Source organism: Peromyscus leucopus, chromosome 6 (genome assembly GCF_004664715.2).
Source record: "Peromyscus leucopus breed LL Stock chromosome 6, UCI_PerLeu_2.1, whole genome shotgun sequence".
Classification (NCBI taxonomy): domain Eukaryota; kingdom Metazoa; phylum Chordata; class Mammalia; order Rodentia; family Cricetidae; genus Peromyscus; species Peromyscus leucopus.
Genome location: NC_051068.1, coordinates 68851443 through 68871960, shown reverse-complemented (window position 1 = coordinate 68871960; position 20518 = coordinate 68851443). Strand labels below are relative to the sequence as shown.

The window sequence follows — 20518 nt, the reverse complement described above, 5'->3', positions numbered from 1 at the left end:
CATGTGTTCATTTTAGGTTTTCCAGTTTACCTCACCTTGTTATATCACTGTGCATTCATATTTAATTTTAAGTACTGTCACAATTCTCAGTGGAGTCTTACAATATCAGCAATGAAGAGATGCTAGAAGGAAACAGGGCACCTAAGTCTTTCAGTAAGTTTACAGTGAAGACCTCCTCCTAGAACCCAGGTTTCTAGACTCCCAGTCCAGGCCTTCTCTTACAGTGTAGGTAGGTTTTGTGTGCACAGCTGAAACTGGTTATGGTGCTGAGGGAGTGGCTGACTTCTGAAGTGACCGAGGGAAGACTAGGAATGTTTGCGTGGGAAGGACACATCTTTCGAGACAGGCCTCTGTGTGTGACAGCTGGCAAGTACCACCAAGATCTACTCAGAAGAGACTTTACCCACAGACCTACTTCCAAGTTGTGACAGTATATGGTTTTAGATAATTTTCTAGAGAACTTTATTCAGCAAACAATCCCCCAAATTATTTAAGTAAAACTACACATTCTTTTTCTCTCCCTAGGTGTGTGCATACATAGACACATGCTAGAAATTTACAACATTTCCTAAGTTGCCTCCCATTTCTTCTACTTGTATTTTAAGTAAACTTTATAAAGAAATAGCTTGAAGGACTGTTTGAAAAAAAAACTATCTTCAATAACCTCAACAATTGAGGGTGAGAGGTAGTACTCTCCTCCCCGTATATTTATGCCAATTTTTCCCTTTGTCTCCTGACAACTGCAATCTTCTGAGTCCACCAAATACTTCCTATAACTATAGTCACCTGATAAGGTGAGTCAGAAATCTGCAGAATCATCACTTCCAATGCCCAAACCCTGGCTGTTCCCCAGCCACAAAAAGAATGCAGTCCAGCAGTAATGCAAACTATTACTGGCAGAGGAGACTGAACCTGGTGTGAAGAGGCTGGGAAGTACACAGCAGCATTCAAACATGGAAAGATGGGGGAGGAACCAGAAGAAGGCAGTGGAGAAATCTATTTGTCTTCATTAGTCACTTTCTGGTATGTTCAATGGAACAGAAAATGGATTTGATCCACAGCAAGCCACACCATGTGAAATAAATGACTTCATAGATCTCTCATCACAGACTCCTCTCTTCTGGCACCAAATCCTGCCAAAGACATAGAGATAAAAAGCTTAAATGGGCTCTCAGAGCAAGTTAAGCTGCACCAAAGATGCTGTAGAGAAATACACAAAGGTAAGAGAGTAGGGAAGAGGGAATAAAGGCCCTTGTCAGACTCCTTACTTTCCTGTTGCTACAGATAGATGACAGCACCACTCACAGCAAAGCAGATGGCTGGTCCAGCAGCTGCAGCTCAGACTTCAGAATAAGTCGTCTTCAAGGTTATCATCACCAGACATAGAGGCAGCTTCTAGTGAGCAGAAACAAGAACATGCGATTGCTTTATTCCAGCAGGCATTGCCAGTGAAGCTCAGTAGAAAAACAGGCAGTTGGTGTCCTAAGAGTCAAGTAGTTTTTGTTTTTAGACAGGGTTGTATGCAGTGTAGGCTGGACTCAAACTCTCTATTGACCCCGACCTTGTGATGCTCCTTTTCCACTTACCAATGCTGGAATTGTAGGCACATGTGTCTCCACACAGTTTTATCAAGCCCGAGGGATCTAATCCAGGGCTTTGTGCATGTTAAGTACTCTACCAACCAAGTCACATTCCGCAGTCCTAGAACCAAACTTTAACTAACCTCCCTAATCTGGACAGACTAAGAAAAGGTAACTTGCACAGATGCTGTATGAAAGTATTGCTGTTTGTACCTGATAAACTGAGGCAGGACAGGGTATGTGGTATCTCTTCAGGGCTTTTTTTGGTCTCAGTGAGTATGCTGGCAAGAGAAGCATCTGTTTCTGTGTCCTTAGGCATGGAAGAGAAAAGGAAAGTATCTTGACTGGTGCAAAGGGAGAAGCCTGTCATTTTGATCACAGGTTTGGTTAAGGCAGTTGCTCAATTTGACTACTGAGAAAGACACAATGTCTTTGATCACATTTTTAATCAGTCTGGAAAATGAAGTAATCTAAAGGTTCTCATGATGGCCTAAGGTTTATTTCATTAAAGTTGGTGAAATGGGGCTAGAGATGACTCAGTGGTTAGAGCACACATTAATTTTCTGGAGGACCCAAGTGGGATTCCCAGCACCCATATTACATGACTCACAACCTCTTGTTACTTCATCTTCAGGAGACCCAATGCCTTTTTCCTTCTTGGGCACTCACACATCTGGCATACACTAGATACACACACATACGTATGATTAAAAAAATAACTGTTAGGGGTTATAGAGATGGCACAGAGGTTAAGACCACTGGCTGCTCTTCCCACATGGCAGTTCACAATTGTCTTTAATTCCAGTTCCAGGGGCACCAACACCCTCTCCTGGCTTCCTCAGGCACAATATGCATGTGGTATAAAGATACACATGTAGTTAAAACACACATACATATGAAAAAAACATTAAAATCTTAAAAAATAAAATTGATACAAGTGTTATGACTAGACATTTGATTGTGCCTACAGGCACTAGATTTTCCTGGAAATGACTAGTGACTCACCATGTCCTTCAACATATCTGGGACAGTTCTGTTTTCTTCCATGTCTTCAGGAAGTTGGACTGCATATCCTTTACGAACTAATTCTAACCCAATATCAAGTTTCTGAAAAGGAATAATGAGAAAGCAATGATGTTCTGTTGTAAGGGAGAGCAAATTTGCAACCAAACTTAGGTGAGATGGTCGGCAGATCTTTCAGAGTAGAAGTGATATCAGATAAAAGTTTCTGGGGCCGGGTGGTGGTGGTGGTGGTGGTGGTGGTGGTGGTGGTGGTGGTGCACGCCTTTAATCCCAGCACTGGGGAGGCAGAGCCAGGTGGATCTCTGTGAGTTGGAGACAGAGAGAGATCCAGGACAAGCACCAAAGCTACATAGAGAAACCTGTCTCGGAAAAAAACCAAAAGTTTCTGGGAAAGAAAATATAGATGATACAGCAAGCAATGTATGAACTTCACCCTTACCTTCCCATTGCTGGTATCATATAAATAGATTTTTGGCCAAGTTGAGATTCCAGTCTGGACATAGCTGGAGATCTTGGCCACCAGGGGCTTCCAGTCAGCACAGTGAGTGAGTCTATCAAACTCATCTAGAGCTTCCTCTTCCCACTGTTCACCTGGAAGAAGATCATAAGGGGAAAGAAGGGGCTGAGCCTCAGAGCTGATAAGAGAAGGTCAGTGCTGGTAAGAGTAGGGATGCATCCTGTCCAGGATGGATTCCAGGAATGTACTTATATTCTGACCTGGTGGGTTTGGATCTGACTGCCAAGTAAGTTTCTGTCTTGCTTTCTAGTGCTGATAAGGAAAATGCACCTGAGTCTCCAGAACTAAAAAGCTTGGGAATGTGAGAATTCTTCTTACAGGCTGTATGAAAGTTACTCTGTTTGGAGGTAAAGTCAATAGGAGGCATGACTAGGTTACCTGAGGGGGCAATCCGTGCTAGACTGCATTCTATTGCTTGAAATGGAAGGCTTAGGAAGTCACTCCTAAAGTTAAAGAAATCGAAATTAGAATGCCAGGTATATACGTTCCCTTCTAAATCTCCTTGATGATATATGCCAATAGCTCACCACTTTTTCAGCAGAAGTGAGCCAACAGTTGGGATTCTAGCAGACTCCACACTGGCTTCTACACTTACCTGAGAGCCCTGAGATCCTTCAGTGGGCAATCTCCATTATCTCCAAAGTCAACAAAGTAGAGGTCCAAGTTCCCATTTTCCAAGGTACCGAGAATCCGGGCTCGATACCAGGAACCATTTGTAGATAAAGGTGCTGCTACAATGTCTCCTACATGCACAGCCAAGTCTTCAGGCTATATGTAGAGATGGGAAGTCATGAGGGGGTTATTATGAAGTGGTAGCTAATAGAGAATAACAGAAAGAAAGGAACATTTTCAGTGAAAAAGATAAGCCCCAGCCCAGTCTTCTCCATATAACAACTCACCATACTATTCTCATAGTGCTGGGTCATCTCACTGACAAGTTTATCCAATTGGAGGCTGCGGGAGCCAATGATTTGGATCCAGAAATGGTTAGGGTGTTCAGAAGCAGAAACGTAGACTTCTAGGTACTCATCAGCATGGAAACTGAAGTCAGGACTGGGAACTGAACACAGGGTAAGGATGGTGACCATATCAGTACCATCTTTGGTAGGAATGGGGAGACTGCATCAGGGAGATGAAAGATATAAATACCCTGTGACTGTTTACCATTTTAGAAATGGTTAGAGGGACAATTTGGTGACTCATACAAAAATGCCCCGAAGAAAGGTACTAAGTTATCTTCTATACCTTTTTATGTAACCAAGTCTATTTACACTGTCATTCTTCATGGACTCAAAGGAGGCAGCAATTATAGTGAAGGTTAAACCTCCATCTGTTAGGCCTGGCAGGATCAATAAGAAAGGACAAAGACAGCAATTCTGCTTATTATAGATTCTCTTCTACCAGGGATTTATTATATGAACCTAGGCAAGCTTCTTTTAGGGGCTCTGCTCTTTCTTGTTCAAGCTAGCACCTCTGCGTAGAAGAGGAAGCCCATGGCCATTTCATTCTTCTTTGATGACATTTAGAAACAGTAATGAGACAGGCAAAACCAGGTTGAGAATTTCTTATGCAAAAAAGTATGCTTAGATATGAGTGTACTTAGCAATAGACAAGATCTATAGCAACCCACACCCCCACTTCCCACCTAGGCTCAGGGAACACCATGGAGGAGGGGACAGAAAGAATCTAAGTGTCAGAGGATGAGAAGTGTGGTAAAATGTGGTCTTTTGGACATTACATGGTATTTGGATACACGAACTCACAGAAGCTGTGGTCACCTACAAAAGATCAAGTCAGTTAAAATTCCAGCATGGATGGGGGAGGGGATCCTGAGGCCCTCTGCCTAGCTAAGGAACTACTGGCATTGTGGATGGTGTGTGTGTGGGGTCACTTTTCTTTGGAAATGTAGGTTACCCGGGCCCAGGTGGATGGCCCCACACCCATGCAAATATGGGTAGCACTAATTGGACTCAATGGGTTATAAAAAAAATGAAGTTGGGAGGAAGATGTTTTGGGGGAGCACAGGGAAATTTTAGATATCAAGATACATTGATATACACATAAAATTTCTCAAGACAAAATACAAATATGATTTAAACTAAGTGTGTATGACAAAAAGTCTGTCTGGGGCTGGGGTGACAGTTCAGCTGGTCAAGTACTTTCCATGCAAGCATGAGGATTGTCCCCAGCTCCCACATAAACGTCAAGGTATGATGGCAAACGCTTGTAATCCCAACCTCCGTGTCAGGGAGGCAGAGATGGGGGATCCCTGGGGCTCATTGGCCAGTCAACCTAGTCTAATCAGCAAGTCCTAGGTCCCAGTAAAGAGGCTTCATCTGAAAAAATAAGGTGAATGGTTCCTGGGGAGCAACACACAAAGCTGACCTCTGGCCCCCATGTACATGTACATATGCACTCATGGCATACCCCCCACCACATCCCTGCACGGATGCACATACATACAAGTGCACACACACACACAATATGTGTAAGAGACTATAATAAAAATTTAATTTGATTATTAATCTGTTTCCTTTGTCAACATATTTCTATCTTATTTTCCTTCATTAGCTGTACTCAGAAAATTATTATTAATGTTTGATATTACTCTAAGTAAAATATTAGCCAAAAGGCATTATCTATGATGACAGAGATGGGTATCACAAAAACAGAATTTTTAATTGTTTCCTATTTAAGGTAGTTAATCCAGTATTCCTGTCTTTCATATGGTTAATAGGCTCCTCTTCATTACATACTTTCAAACATGGATGTCTCTGGACTGCTCTGGGCACCAGAATTCTGAAAGCTGTCATCATTAGGTTTCTCCCAGGAACCTTCTTTTGGTCCTGCAACAACCATATCACCACCTCCTTTGCGGAGAGGAACCTCCAGAGGTGCAGCCGGCCCCATGCTAGAACTGGCATTCTTCCATAAAGCTGCTTCACCAGCTCCACCGGGCTCGGCCACTTCCTCTCTTCTCACACTGATTGGTTGCTTTCGTGGGACCCTGGTTTCTGCAGAATGGGCAATTCTTTTCCGAAGTTCTTCATCTTCTGAGACTTTCTCCAGTATCAGATGCTGTGGGAACAAGAGAGGTGTCACGTCTGTGTAGCCAGACACTGACGGAGGGGCAGAAGGGCCACCCTCATCCTCGAGGATACTTGCCTTAGCTGCTGCCACTTCCTTCTGTGTTCCTGAGATTTTGATAAGTCTTGACAGTAGTAACGTTCCTTCTGACTCTTTGTCACAAGTGATTTTGGCTCCAGAAGCCTTACAGATAGAACGAATCGTCTCGCCACCTCTCCCTATATTAATACAGAAAAACCCGTCCTTTCCTCCAGACCAACATTCACTACAAGAGGAACCACTGTTCTGTACATGTTACAAAAAGAAGTCAGTTCTCATAATCAATTTGAATAGAATGTAAGATAGTAAGTAGGAATAAGGAGCTACTGAAGTAATTACTGGAGAAAAGAGAATATAGGATTCTGATTTAACCATTTTATTTAAACTTATGCTTTGGCCAGATTAACGTCAAGACATTTCCACTTTTTGGCTGCACAGCAGCTATACTTTGTATTTTCATCTGTAAGACACATGGTACAGAGTATCAGCACTAAAGAATGGTCCAGGGAGAAGTATAACAGGGACTCTCTGGGTCACTGTCTTCAAAGGTCTAGGATGCTATGGGCATCTCTAGCATCCTTGTAAAAGCTTATTTTTAACAAAGTAAATATTCACTTATCTTGTATATACATGTGTGGTTTGTGTGGACAGGGTGTACCACAGCACCTATGTGGAGGTCAGAGGGCAACTTGGTTCTTTCTTTCCACTATGTGGGGCTTGGGATGGACTAAGTTGTCAGGCTTAGCAGCAGTTTATCCACTGAGCCATCTTGCTGGCCAATAAAAACCTATTTGAAAGACTCTCATTTTTAAAACACCAGTTCTGAAAGAAAGTCAAGTTCTGAACTAAGTGTGTCTTTTTCCCCCAACAAAGTGAAGGGGAAGCCAGGAAAACCCTTGGAAATGGGCGAAAGACAGGTAAAGATAAAGAATAAAGAAGAGGAAGCTGTCCAGTGGTACCTATGATTCTGCCCACAGATCTCTGGGGGACTGAGAGTTGCTCAAACACTGGGGTGTTTTCTGTCAGGATCTGATGGATTGCTGCTTTGGCCTTGCACACCTGAACAGGAAAACCACTGATAAGTAGTACTCGCTCATCGCCTACATCCTCCGTGTCCACATCAATCCGAGCGCCTGTCTGTTTCCGCAACTGCAGAGAGAAGGAGGCACACACTTTAAAGAACTTCAATCTGGGCCTAGCTAAGGACATTCTATCAAACCCTGGAGGCTGGTGGAGCTGGCCACAGGCCTCAGTTAAATCAAGAGACTGTTATTTATATATGAAAATTAGTGATGAAGGTAATCCAAATAGTAGTTAACTTAAAATCATTTCTCTCTGCGTTTGCTCACTGATTTTGTTTGGATTAGCAACTAAAGATTTTCTTTCTCTTTTTCTGCTAGGGAGCAAACCCAGGTCCTAGTAGTACTAATAAGTACTTTACCAATATCCATATCCCCAGCAAAAAGATTTTGCTTTCTTGACATTTCAGTTAAACACTGGAAAATGGAAGAATAGTTAGGTAGCAATTCTTTATTGTCATTTAATGGGCGCTCACTAACTATCTAATAAAAATATTCATGCTATATCAAACTGAGAAACATCCAATCAAATACTGTTTCTAGTATATGGTAGCTTAGTCATCTACCATATGAGAAGTGTTCATTTTTAGAAGGAAACCAGTGCAGTTAGCTTAATAATAAGTTCCTGTATTTTCTCTTTTAAAAATATGTGCAGCATGGGTGTTCAGAGGAAGGAAACAAGGAGTCAACACAGAATCCATGCCCGAGAAAGCCATCTGCCTGCTCACACTTACCTGTTTAATATTGGCGCCTTGTCGACCAATGATGAGCTTCACAGCCTCCTGGGGAACTCGCATCTCTATCTCAATGTCATCTTCTCCAACAAATGTCAATCGTTCTTCTGTGTAGACCATGACAGACCAGACTTAAATACACTAAATACTACTATCTCTCCCCTGAGTCAGGCTGTCAGAGACACTAATCCAAGAGACAAACTATGGATCTCAACCACAATTCAAGACATAGAATCTGAGTGGGAATGAGAAGGTCCCCAAAGACCAGAGCTGGAGCTGGGTGTATAGCTCAGAGGTAAGGGTGCAGTGTATACACAAGGGCAAGTTCAATTCCCCAGCACTCTACCTGACCTCCTCCAAAGACCATTTGGCATTTTCTTTGGGATACTATTTCAGATACTAAAATGGGAAAGGATGATTCTGGAGAAGAAAAGTTATGAGTTTTTAGGATGCTACTCTAAGACATGACTCTTATAAAACAATAAAGGCTAGAAGCTGTCTGAAGCATTCATTGGCCTGAAAACTTATTTTTATATTAGTCATTTCTTTGGGACCTGTTCTCTAGGTCCAGCTGTGGCCTACCTCCTGACAGCTGGAGAGAAGCAGCAGAATGAGTGAGTATATACATTTAAAAGTCACATAGTTGGTTTTGCCGAAGGGAAGAGTCAATGACATCATGAGTTCCCTTCATAAACTAGCTTTCCAGTAACAAAGGAAGAAATGACATTTTCAAACCTTTCTCACAGAAAATGAATTATATTTTAACAAAAAGTACTGGTATGGCAAGGGCAGCTTTCATTTCAACTTAACAAAACAGGGAGATGGAATATTATTGCAGGCACTGCATGGGTTCACATACCTCTGCTTTCCCTATATCGGCGATATAGGATGTAGGCAACTGTTGCACTTGCTGGGATTCCAAGACCCAGGGCTATTTTTTGAATAGTGGACAGGTTTGTCCATGAAGTTCGTTCAGTGGACATTTTCTGTTGTACTGACTTAACATCCTGGAACAAACAAATCAAGAAGTAGTTTTCTGCTACCACTTGTCTGGTTGGCAGAGAGGCATGAGAACACACTGTATTAAAAACAAACAACCCCCTCCCCCACTACTATGCTGGACAGTGGTGGTGTACGCCTTTAATCCCAGCATTCAGGAGGCAGAGGCAGGAGGATTTCTGAGTTTGAAGCCAGTCTGGCCTTCAGAGCGAGTTCCAGGACAGCCAGGGGTACACAGAGAAACCTGTCTTAAAAAACAAAACAATAACAAGTAAGATAAAATAACCAAAACCAACAACAACAAAATCTCACCTGTCTATTTTCCCATTTCAAAAGCTCCAGTTTAAAAAAAAAAAAATCAAATCTATTTCATGGAAAAAGTCTCAGGATATTTAAAAACAAAAAACAAAAAAAAAAAAAACCATGTTAGCTAAGGTACATGAAACTATATACTCATTTCATCTTTTTTTAAGAGCTATATATTAATTTTTAAAGAAAAAGTAATGAAAAATTAAAAAAAAACCATACATATAGTAAAGAGCAATTCATCTTCAGGTCGAAGCATTTGTGGTGTTGAGCAGAAAGGAGTGAATTAAAAATGGATGATGTTGAGAAAGGTAAGAAGATTTTTTTGTTCAGAAGTGTGCCCAGTGCCATACTGTGGAAAAGCGAGGCAAGCATAAGACTGGACCAAATCTCCATGGTCTGTTTGGGCGGAGGCCAGGTCAGGCCACTGGATTCTCTTACATAGATGCCAACAAGAACAAAGGCATCACCTGGGGAGGGATACACTGGAGGAGTATTTGGAGAATCCCAAAAAGTACATCCTTGAAACAAAAATGATCTTCACTGGGATTAATAAGGGAGAAAGGGCAGACCTAATAGCTTATCTTAAAAAGGCTACTAGTGAGTTAATACCAATGTCTTTACTACAAATGTTTCATGGCTTTTACTGTGTATCATAATTTATTCATATACCAGAATACAGATCATGAATGGCTAACAATGCTTTTGTTGGACAGTCCTGATTTAAGCAAAATTGACTTGTAGTAAAGTGGATATGATCTTTTTTAAAGTAACAATTCCAATTGCATAAATACATAAATACTATCACTGCCCTCCTTTTATCAAGAAAGGATTGGACTTAATTAGTAATGTTAAACTTTCCACAAAGATGGGGGTGTCATCTCAAAACATACTGAATGGTTTTACACTTAATTTATATAACTGGGCATATGAATATGTTTAAACACTGGGGAAATTCACTATCTCAGAAACAAGCTGAAGACACCTGTGTTTTAATTGTGTTCACTGGCCTGTTACAGGTAGTAGTTGAACATCAGGAAGCAATTGTTTATTTTTTTAAGGAAACAGCAATGTTCTTTTTTTTAAGATTTATTTATTATGTATACAGTGTTTTGCCTGCATGTATGCCTGCATGCCAGAAGAGGGCACCAGATCTCATTATAGATGGTTGTGAGCTACCCTGTGGTTGCTGGGAATTGAACTCAGAACCTCTAAAAGAGCAGCCAGTGCTCTTAACCTCTGAGTCATCTCTCCAGCCCAGCAACTGTTTATTCTTGATGATGCCAATTTAATTAGAATTCTCTGTTAAAGGATGCTGCCTTCTAGTATTGAAAGGCTTTAGTGTGGTTTATGTACAGTATCAAATAGAGCATTTGACACTTTAGGAAAAAAAACCAAAACCATAGTTAGATTTCATATCTAACTACTTAAAATTCCTTTATACTTTTGGGCCTTTCTAGAAGTTGGGGTCTGCAAAGGGTGCCATTTTAGGTCTAGTAAAGGTCTTGGCACTTATTATTTTTTTTTCTGGAGGCATAGTCTTTATTTAGTCTCTATATCTGGTTTCTTCCCTTTTTTATTATTTATTTATTTTTTAAAGATTTTTAGTTTTATTTTGTGTTCATGTGAGAGCCTCCACGTTTGTGCACCATGTGAATTCAGGCGGCAAAAAGAGGGTGTTAGATCTCTTAGAACTGGCCTTACAGGTGCTTGTTAGCCACCATGTAGGTGCTGGGAACTGAACCCTGGTTCTCTGCAAGAGCAACAAGTGCTCTTAACCACTGAGTCATTTCTCCAGCCACCATCTGGCTTCTTTTTACTCCTCAACCAAGAGTGAAATGAAGTACTGCTCTGCTCCTTCAACAGAACTTCCCAGATCAGCCCAGATGACATGTCTGAAGCCTTACCTTACCACCCTGCAACAGCAAGGCAGCTACTCTCCATGAAAATCCCTCCTTCATTTCTGTGCCTTTCCCCTTAGGTTCTCATCTTGTTTGCCTGGCAGGGTCTTTCTGAGTGTGGGGCTTGTCATTCAGTGCCTTCTATACATTGCTAATGTTACTGCTCTCTTTAGGCAACTTCACTGATACCTGTAGCTTCAATTGTACCTATAGCCTAATAATGCCTACAGTGCCCCATTTGAGAAGCATATCAAATCTTATCTAGAACATTGAACAGCCTTCTTACTAGCTTTGCTATGAATCTCTGATACTGTACCTTCACTTTGCTGTCAAGCAAATACCAACATCTCTCTCACTGTAATTCTTATTCCACGTGTCTAAACTCACAATTGCTTCAGAGCGTCTCAAGTTTCTAATGCTTCCTTCCCCAGTCTCCCTTTCTTTTTAGATAGGGTTTCATGTATTCCAAGGTGTCCTTTAACTCTTCTTCACATATTTTGATTATATGTGTGTATGTCTGTGTATGGGTATAGGTGCCTTAGGAGGTCAATGGATTTTCTGTAGGAGGAGTTTCAGGCAGTTGTGAAGTGTCTGATGTGGGTGTTTAGACCCAAACTTGGGTCTTCTCAAAGTATCGCCAGTGATCTTAACCGCCGAGCCATTTCTTTAGCACCACAACACTCTTTCTCCAAGAAACTCTATGTCGAATCTACTTTTCCCCAACTGCTTTCCACTTCCCCCTTCTTTTTGCATAGGGCACAGGGGTAGTAACATATCTGTCCTCATTTTCTCTTCTTGAATACTCTCCCATTATTCATCAAGGTTACTAGCAATACGCTGCTAAATCTAAAGATCCATTTCAGTTCCCTGCCTAATCTTGTCATAGTATCTAACATAGTTTGTGATATCCTCTTTTCTTTGTCCTTTTGTTCATTTTGACAAGGGCCCTTTGTATAGCCTTGGCTGTCCTGGAACTAGCTCTGTAGACCAGGCTGGACCTACTTCTGCCTCCTGAGTGCTGGGATTAAAGTCATGAGCCGCCACCACCACCAGGCTTTTCTTTTCTAGGAACTTGTAGATAGTAAGCAGTGGTCCTTACAAGCTATCCCTTTCTTTTCTTTCCCCCGCCTCCTTACTTCCCTCCTTCCCTCCCCCCCCATATTTTAGGCGAATGTTCGATTACTGAGCTATATCCCCAGTCTCACTTGCTTTGACTCTGGTCTTTCTGTAGCCCAGCCTGGTCCTGAGCTTGAGGCACTTCCTGCCACAGTCTCTCAAATGCTGGGGTTATAGGTGAGACCATGCCTCTCAATCTTTAAAAATTTTTTGACAGAGTCTCACTAAGTTACTCAGATTGGCCTTAAACTCACACTTACTCTATGGGCCAGTGAAGGCTTGAATCTACCCTCCTCCTACTTCAGCCTCCGAAACAGCTGGAATTATGGGCTTATACCACCAGGCCTGCAATGTCCTTTTTTCTAAACACTTTCTTCATTTGGCTTTCCCAGCACAGACTTCCAGTTTTTCATCTCCATTTCTAGTTGATTTATCAGTCTTGTTTAGCAGTTCCTTCTCTGTCTTCAAACCTCCAAACAGTGGAGTGTCCCAGGGATCCATTCCCCGCCCCCTTCTGTGTTCTACCTCATTTCCTGGGTGATCTTATCAAGTTTCATTATCGGCTTTGACTTCAAATCCCATGTATGGGATATAACTCCTCAGTTTGTGGATCTACTTAGGAATTTCCTCCTAAACTATGTGTTTGTATCCAACCACCTTTTTTTTTTTTTTTTTTTTTTTTTTTTTTTAAAGACAGGGTCTTGCTAGGTAGTTGGCATAGAACTAAGGAGCTCAGGATGGGCTTGCGATCCTCCTATTCCAGCCTAAGTGCTAGATTATAGATGTGTGCCACCACACTCAGCTATCAGTAACATTTACTCCCTCTACTCCAACCACTGTTTATTCTTCCCTTGCTGTAACTCTGCTTTACAACACTGTATCAGGCTAGGGATGGAGCTCAGTGGTATGGTACTTCCGAGCACATACAGGGCCTCCAGTTCAATCCCCAGCATCATGGTGTGTGTGTGATTATATTTAGATTACTACAATTGCTTAATTATATCTTTGTATTTGCCATCATCCTTTTAGCTTATTCTCAAAAACTGGAAAACTTCAAGTAATGCTTGTAATGTTTCCCCTCAAAATATTCCAGTGATTTTCCATATTACTATGATTAAAAACCAACTTATTTGATAACTTGCAAGGCTATTTCTCATCTCTACATAAGAATGTAAATTCCTCAAGAATACAGATTATTTTTTTCCTTCTTTAGTGCTTAGCATACAATAACTACTTAATATTTGGTCGATAATACTTTGTTGAATGAATACAATTTCTCTTATTTTCTTTAATGTGGCTCTCAGCTGCCTAAATGTAAATTCCTTAATGGGATGAAAGATATTTTGTCTGATTTTTGCCTGCCATCTTCATATCCTCAAATTTTTATTCTATATTTGTTAGGGGAATAGGATCTATTTACATATCTTCCTCTGACACATGTCACCTGTGTCTTCTCAGTCTTGCCAGTGTCCTCATCAAGTTCTATTCTTTCAAGTTTCATCTTTAATAGCATCTCTTCCAAAGCCTCAGGGATTCCTAGTGCTGACGGATATAGGCCACACTATTCCACCACAGTGCTTATCTATTATCCTGCTTCCTCTAGAACTACTGGCTTTACTTGTGCAGTTAAAGCACATCAATCACTTCCATGTGCTAGATGCTACTGTGGCAGTAGGAACACAAAGATAAAAAATAAATGTGCTGAGTAGCTATTGTCCTAGTCACTTTATATGCATTAATTATTCAATATTCATATAGCCTTGTAAAGTAGGAAATAATAGCCTCATTTTTATAGAGGTACACATATACCTGAAAAGTTTGTTTAACCTATCACCCAGAGTTTGAGTTATTATTTGCTTATGAAAAGTCTTGTCAAGTGATTTCAGAAGTTTCTTCTTCTTCCTTTTTTTTTTCTTTTTTGAGACAGAGTTTCTCTGTGTAGTTTTGGTGCCTGTTCTGGATCTCACTCTGTAGACCAGGCTAGCCTCGAACTCACAGAGATCCGCCTGGCTTGGCTCCGAGTAAAAGTTTCTTCTTAACTTTCATTTTACTTAAACTTTCAGGGTAACAATATATAATTCTTTATTTTGATCAACTTCAATTCAAAAGTAAATAAACACCAGTAGAAAACATTATAGATGATAAAAAAAATTACACAATGCCATTACATACTATGATAACCCAAATATAATGTGTGGTTTCTTTTTTTAAAATACTTTTTCTTGAGACAGGATCTCACTATGTAGCCTTAGCTAGTCTAGAACTCACTATGTAAACCAAGCTGCCTTATAACTCAAGAGATCCATCTGCCTCTGCCTCCGGAGTGCTGGGATTAAAGGCATGTACCACTATACTGGGCCACAATGTAGTTTTCAATAAGAACTACTTAAACATGAGTAAATATAATTTGCCTCCAGGTACAAAATTCAACCCGGATAATAATAAAAATGCTGGGTCGGGGCAATGCTACATGCTTGCTGTATAAGTCCAAGGACCAGAGTTTGGATCCCAGAACCCATGTGAACTCAGGTACAGTGGCTATCTTTAATCCTAGCATCTGAGAGGCAGAGACTGGATCCCTGGGGTTAACTGGCTAGCTAGACTAGCCAGAACTGGGGAGCTCTGGGTTAGCGAGGTACCCTGTCTCAGTAAATAAAATAGAAAGCAATTGATGACACTTGGTGTCAACTTTATGCTTCCACCTGTACAAGTATCTACACATACACACGAGCCCATGAACATATGAACATGCATACAGGAATGCATACATATAAAGTTAAAATATCTTCATCTTGAAAAAAATTAGTTTTATTCTAGTAAGGCTAAAAACATATTCATCAATACAGAACCAACGTTGGAGTAAAACTGGTTATAAGAGTGCTTTCCCTGGAAGCCTAGAAGGAAAAATGAAGAGACTAGTGTGGAAACCTCACTCCCAGGAGCAGACAGACTGGTAAGGAGATTAGAGCGGGATTTGTTTTCCCACAAAGCATCACAATTTGTATCTAGCATATTCCAGGTGTAGCTTAATGGTAGAGTTCCTGTGTCTCAGGGTCCCAAGCTCTAGAACTACCACAAATAACCACAGATGCTTGCTGAATGAACACTTGCATGTAGCCTTGGAGAGCTTTACTGACCAGATGGAATAAAATTCTTCAGAGAATCTACCAGAGGTTTACTAAATCCTTTTTCCCCCTAGTTAGTAGCTTTTTTGAACTCTTCGTAGATCAGGCTGGCCCTGAACTCACAGAGATCTGCCTGCCTCTGCCTGGGATTAAAGGCGTATGCCACCACCACTCAGACCTAGTCAGTAGTTTTAAATAAATTTAATCTATCCTCTTGGGCTGGAGAGATGACTCAGCCATTAAAGGCTAGGCTCACAACCAAAAATACAATCTATCCTCTTGACCAGACTTATGGCCTGAGGAAAAACAGAACCTTTTATTACCTTGGGCATTCAGGAGTCTTGTCAATTTGGGATAGTTATTTGGTAGATTTAGTACACCACTTCAGAGACTAAGCATTAACGCTGAGGGAAAACTGGCTTTCTCTAACTACCCACCCACACTCACATTTTTCGAGGGAAGAATGGATGATACTATGGAAGCATTCTACTACTGACCTATATTTCCCTTCTTTCCGAGCCCCCTTTTTTGAAACAGGACCTAAATTGCCCAGGCTGGTCTGATCTCTGGACCCTCTTGCCTTAGCCTCCAGGTAGTTGGATTAGAAGCATGTATTACTACTCTGACTTTCTCCACCACCCCACTCTATCTATATTTAGGGGAAAGAGGTTGAATTTAATGTGGCCTGAGGTTCTTCTGTTATTTTTGTAAAGTACATTCCCCTAAATCACTGGATAAACATCAGTTTTTCCATTAGCCAGTAAATAAAACTTTTCACAAGAATTTGTGTAGTATTATACAAACACCTTTATATGTACTCAAGGAAAAGAAACATGTTTGGCTTCATAAAGGAGGTTTACACTGATATACTTTTCAAAATATTAACTTATGAATTGCTACTTTCCTACATCAAGAAATAATTTATTTTGGATGTTGAGAAAAGATTTTAGTTTTTTTAGTTCCTGGTTCAGTTAAAAAATTCCAGTTGAGCTACAAATGCTGAGGGCAGAAGGAAGAATTAGAATTCCTGCTCTGGGGGGGTGGAGAGATGGCTAAGTGTTCAAGAGTATTTGCTGCTCTTACAGAAGAAGCAGGTTTGGTTCCCAGTATCGACATAGCAGCTCACTACAGTTTGTAATTTCAGCTCTAGAGGATCCAACACCCCCTCACGGCTTTTGTGGGTATTGCATGCACATGGTGCACTAGCATACACATGGGCAAACACTAGTACACAGAAAGTACAAATAAATCTTTAAAAAAAAATTCCTGCTCTAGCAGAGTGTGGTGGCATATGTCCCCAGTACTCAAGAGGCCGAGGCAGGTGGCTCTCTGTGAGTTTGAGGCCAGCCTGGTCTACAAAGCAAGTTCCAGGACAGCCAGGGCTACATAGAGAAACTCTGTCTTGAAAAACCACAACAAAAAATTTCCTACTCTGATACACTCCATCTAGTAGGAGAAACAACTAATTACATGATAGTGCAAAAAAAAAAAAAAACCCAATATTGTTTCAAGGAGATGGTGGCACACACCTTTAATCCCAGCACTAGGGAGGTTGAGGCAGGTAGACAGAGAGAGTTACAGGACAGTCATGGCTACACAGAGAAATTCTGTCTCAAAAACAAACAAACAAAAAACAAAACAAAACAAAATACTGTCAATGCAACAGTAAAGAGAAGTTAGAACTTTATAGGTTTATTTCCTACATAGGACAGAACTGAAAATCATCTCAAGAAATGGCTCATGGCGCTGGAGATAGTTCAGTGGTTAAGTATGTTTTCTGGTCTTACAGAGGACCTGAACTTGGTCCCCAGCACTGATCAGGTAATTCCCAACTCCAGGAAATCTGACACCCTTTTCTGACTTCCACAGTCAGCCACACATATACATAAGTAAAAGTAAAATAAATCTTAGGAAAAGATATAACACATCTATCTCCTGACAATTTATTCAAACTAATAAATACTGATATACAATATGAACTTGGTTCTGAGGACATAGCAGGCAAGACAGACTTAGCTGCCTTCAAGAAGCTTTTTGGATGTCAGGGGCAGTGTGAATACCCTAGGGGAAATCAAAGTAAATCTAGCCCTGTGTGTTTTCATGTCTCCTTTTATGCTATTTTTGGTCTCATAATTCATGTTATATGGCATAGAAATCAAAGAATTTTAGAACTGGGATGGATTATAAACATTATTTTTTTCATTCATGTTACAATTGGGGAAACCTGAGGCTTAGAAATATAAAAGGAATTTCCCAAGATCATATAGCTGGTCCATCATTTCTAGAATATGCAAGGGGGATAAATGTTTTGAAGGCCAGTCATGATTGCATCTCTTTGTTGAGGCCCACAGCACTAGTTTTTTAGTTCTGAAACTATCAGAATCATAGCCAAGAATATCAGATATTTTTCTGGATCTGCATCCAAATTTCCTAAATCCTGACCAGTCCATAAGGATTTTCACAGTATCCCAGACACATTTTCATAGCGCACACCAGGCTTATACTTATTTTTAAATTGCATGTTTATACCTGTGCAAGCATGTGTACTGGCCTGCATATGGCATTGGAGGACACATGAGGAATCAGCTCTCTTGACAACCGTGTGTCAGGACAGAGATGTGGAGGTCAGAGGACAGCTTTGTGAGTTGGTTCTCTCCTAGCTTTACACTGTTTTTGAAGACTGAATGCATCAGGCTTCCCTTTTCTGGATTAGCCATTTTACTGCCCCATTAACTCTTATTTAACGGCTCTGTTATTAGAAGAATGAACTGTAAGCAGTAACAGTGGGTACAAAGACCAATAGATGACTACAGCAGATATCCATAACACAAAAATAAGAGTATGAATTGGTAGTATGAATATAGAAGACCTAGCAATTGATTTATGGGAAGGTAGGGAGCAAAGTCAAGAAGAGAGTTACAAGGTTTCTGAATGGGACGACAGCTTGTCAGAAAACACTGGCAATTTTTGTGGAGGAAGTGTGTCACAGGGTGAATTCCGGTGACAAAGACAGGTTTGCTGGCTGATATGCATTTGAACCAACAGGCAAATTTAACTTCAGGTATCACAAATACGTTTGTGCTCTGTGTTACCAATTCATATGTTAAGGAATGGATAAATGAACTCCAACCAGGCAAACCAACCAGGACTGATGAGGACTGAGCCTGGGGTGGTGGCACATGCTTATAATCCCAGCAACCGAGGAGGTGGAGGCAGAAGGATCTGAGGCTCAAATTCATCCATAGCAAGTTCAAGGCCACCCTAGTGACATGAAATCCTGTCTGGGGAGAGGTGGTGGTGAGGAGGCCAGGTGTCCAATGCTCAGAATACTAGTACCTGAAAGGCGAAGGCAGAAGGCTCAGCAGTTTAAGGTTGGCTATAGGGCAAGTTCTTGGCCAGTCTGGGTAGACTACAAGAGACTGTGTCTCACAAACAAACAAACACAAAACAAAGCAAAGGAAGACTACCGGAAAAACCATCATTCCAAAGCAGAGTGTTGTGGCGCTTGCCTGTACTTCCATCTCTCCAGAGGCCAAGACTGGAGGATCTCGAGTTCAAAGCCAGCTTGACCCAGACCCCGACACTAAATAAATAACGAAACACCCTGCAGCTGCAAAGAGCCACCGGACTAGGATAGGGCAGGTAGGAGGCAAATTAACAAAAAAGGCCGGTCTAGGGGTGCAAACGAGTTGTGGCGAGGGCCCCACCGGTCCTGGGGGCCTAGCCCCCGGGGCCAGCGCTCTTGTGCTGGGTCCAGTTGTCCAGCTCCCGGCACAGCTGCCCTAGACGGTGACCCCCCGACCCCCAGGCCCCACGACACCCTCACCCCACCCGCCCGACTCTTCTGCCTCCCAGGTGCCAGGCTGCCCACCGCCCAGTCTCTCCCACGCCCCCAAATTCCTCTCTCTCTCGAGCCCCGCCTTTACCGCTGCTCCAGAGTCGCGCGCTCCACGCCTGGCCTCGCACCTCGCCCGCGCCGCCGCCGCCCCTCCGCTCCCTCAGCGTAGCCGCCTAGCGGGACGGCTCTTCCCCAGCCGCTTGCCCCGCCCCCGCGGCGCCCCCGCACCAATCAGCGCTCGCCCCGAAGCCTGACCAATCACGCTCCCCCGCCGCAGCCAATCCTTCCGCGGGCTGCCGTGAGCGACGTGCGCGGCTGTGGGCTGAAGTCCAATTACCCGGATGGAAAGCCCGAGCCGGCCCATGTCACTAGCCAGTGGGAGCGGCGGGCGGCAGGTGCTGCTGGTAATGGAGCTTGCACCTGCTGAGAATGTGGTAGCCGGACCAGAAGCTCCTGGGGTCCCCCGGTCCTTCTCTAAGCCGAGGAGGTTGAATGGCCGCGACCCGCGAGGGACTTCGGCGCTCCGAGGCTCCGGGGGCTTAGCTCGCCCGTGGGTGTCCCCGGCCCTACTTGGGCGGCCTCGGGGGAAGCCGCCTGGTGATGGGCGCCGCGGCGCCGCTTCTCTGTTAAGAATGCCTGCCTGGATCGGTCCCCACCCCCGGCTTGGCCAGGGGACCGGGAAGGAACTGTGTGAAAGGAGTGAAACGGGGGCGGGTGCTGCACGGCCCCGCGGCCGAGCCCTGGACACCCCACGTGGACAAAGTCACTCCGGCCACCACCCGGGTAAGGCGGCTGCGGGTGGAGCGCGCCCACGGCCCGCCTGCCCTGGCTCCGGCCCTGCCGGCCGGGGAGGTTTTGGCAGGCAGCGGTTTGCTTGAAAAACTGAATTCCAGCCGCCGCCTGGGTCGTTCCCGGACCGTTAGGAACGGTTGGCCTGGCGGCGAGGGCACAGTCGCTCCGAGTCACTGGGAGATGTTTTGCACTATCATCTGTCATGCCTGGAGGGTGATGAACACTCAATAAACGCTTGTTGAGTGAACACAACAGTCTGTCTGGTCATTCAGATGTCTTTGGGTTAGTTTTCCATTACTATTATTATTACAGTTATTTTAGAGACAGACACTTGGTATGTTGCCCAGGCTGTCCTCAAATTCCGTTTGCTCAGGTTCTTGAG

At 42.6% G+C, this 20518-nt stretch overlaps 1 protein-coding gene and 1 pseudogene across 1 annotated transcript; one reads left to right on the top strand and one right to left on the bottom strand.

Moving 5' to 3' along the window:
* Positions 1-445: 445 nt before the first annotated feature.
* On the bottom strand, positions 446-19552 carry Tdrkh (tudor and KH domain containing). The gene is made up of 14 exons (XM_028857426.1): positions 19433-19552; positions 8919-9066; positions 8060-8166; positions 7206-7395; positions 6286-6425; positions 5877-6198; positions 4020-4180; positions 3716-3888; positions 3499-3563; positions 3043-3194; positions 2586-2687; positions 1794-1890; positions 1306-1395; positions 446-1133 (listed from the first exon to the last, which is right to left on the bottom strand). The coding sequence occupies exons 2-13, from the start codon at positions 9040-9042 to the stop codon at positions 1346-1348; spliced, it is 1683 nt and encodes a 560-aa protein (XP_028713259.1). The 5' UTR covers positions 9043-9066; positions 19433-19552; the 3' UTR covers positions 446-1133; positions 1306-1345.
* On the top strand, positions 9657-10394 carry LOC114683211 (annotated as a pseudogene).
* Positions 19553-20518: the final 966 nt, after the last annotated feature.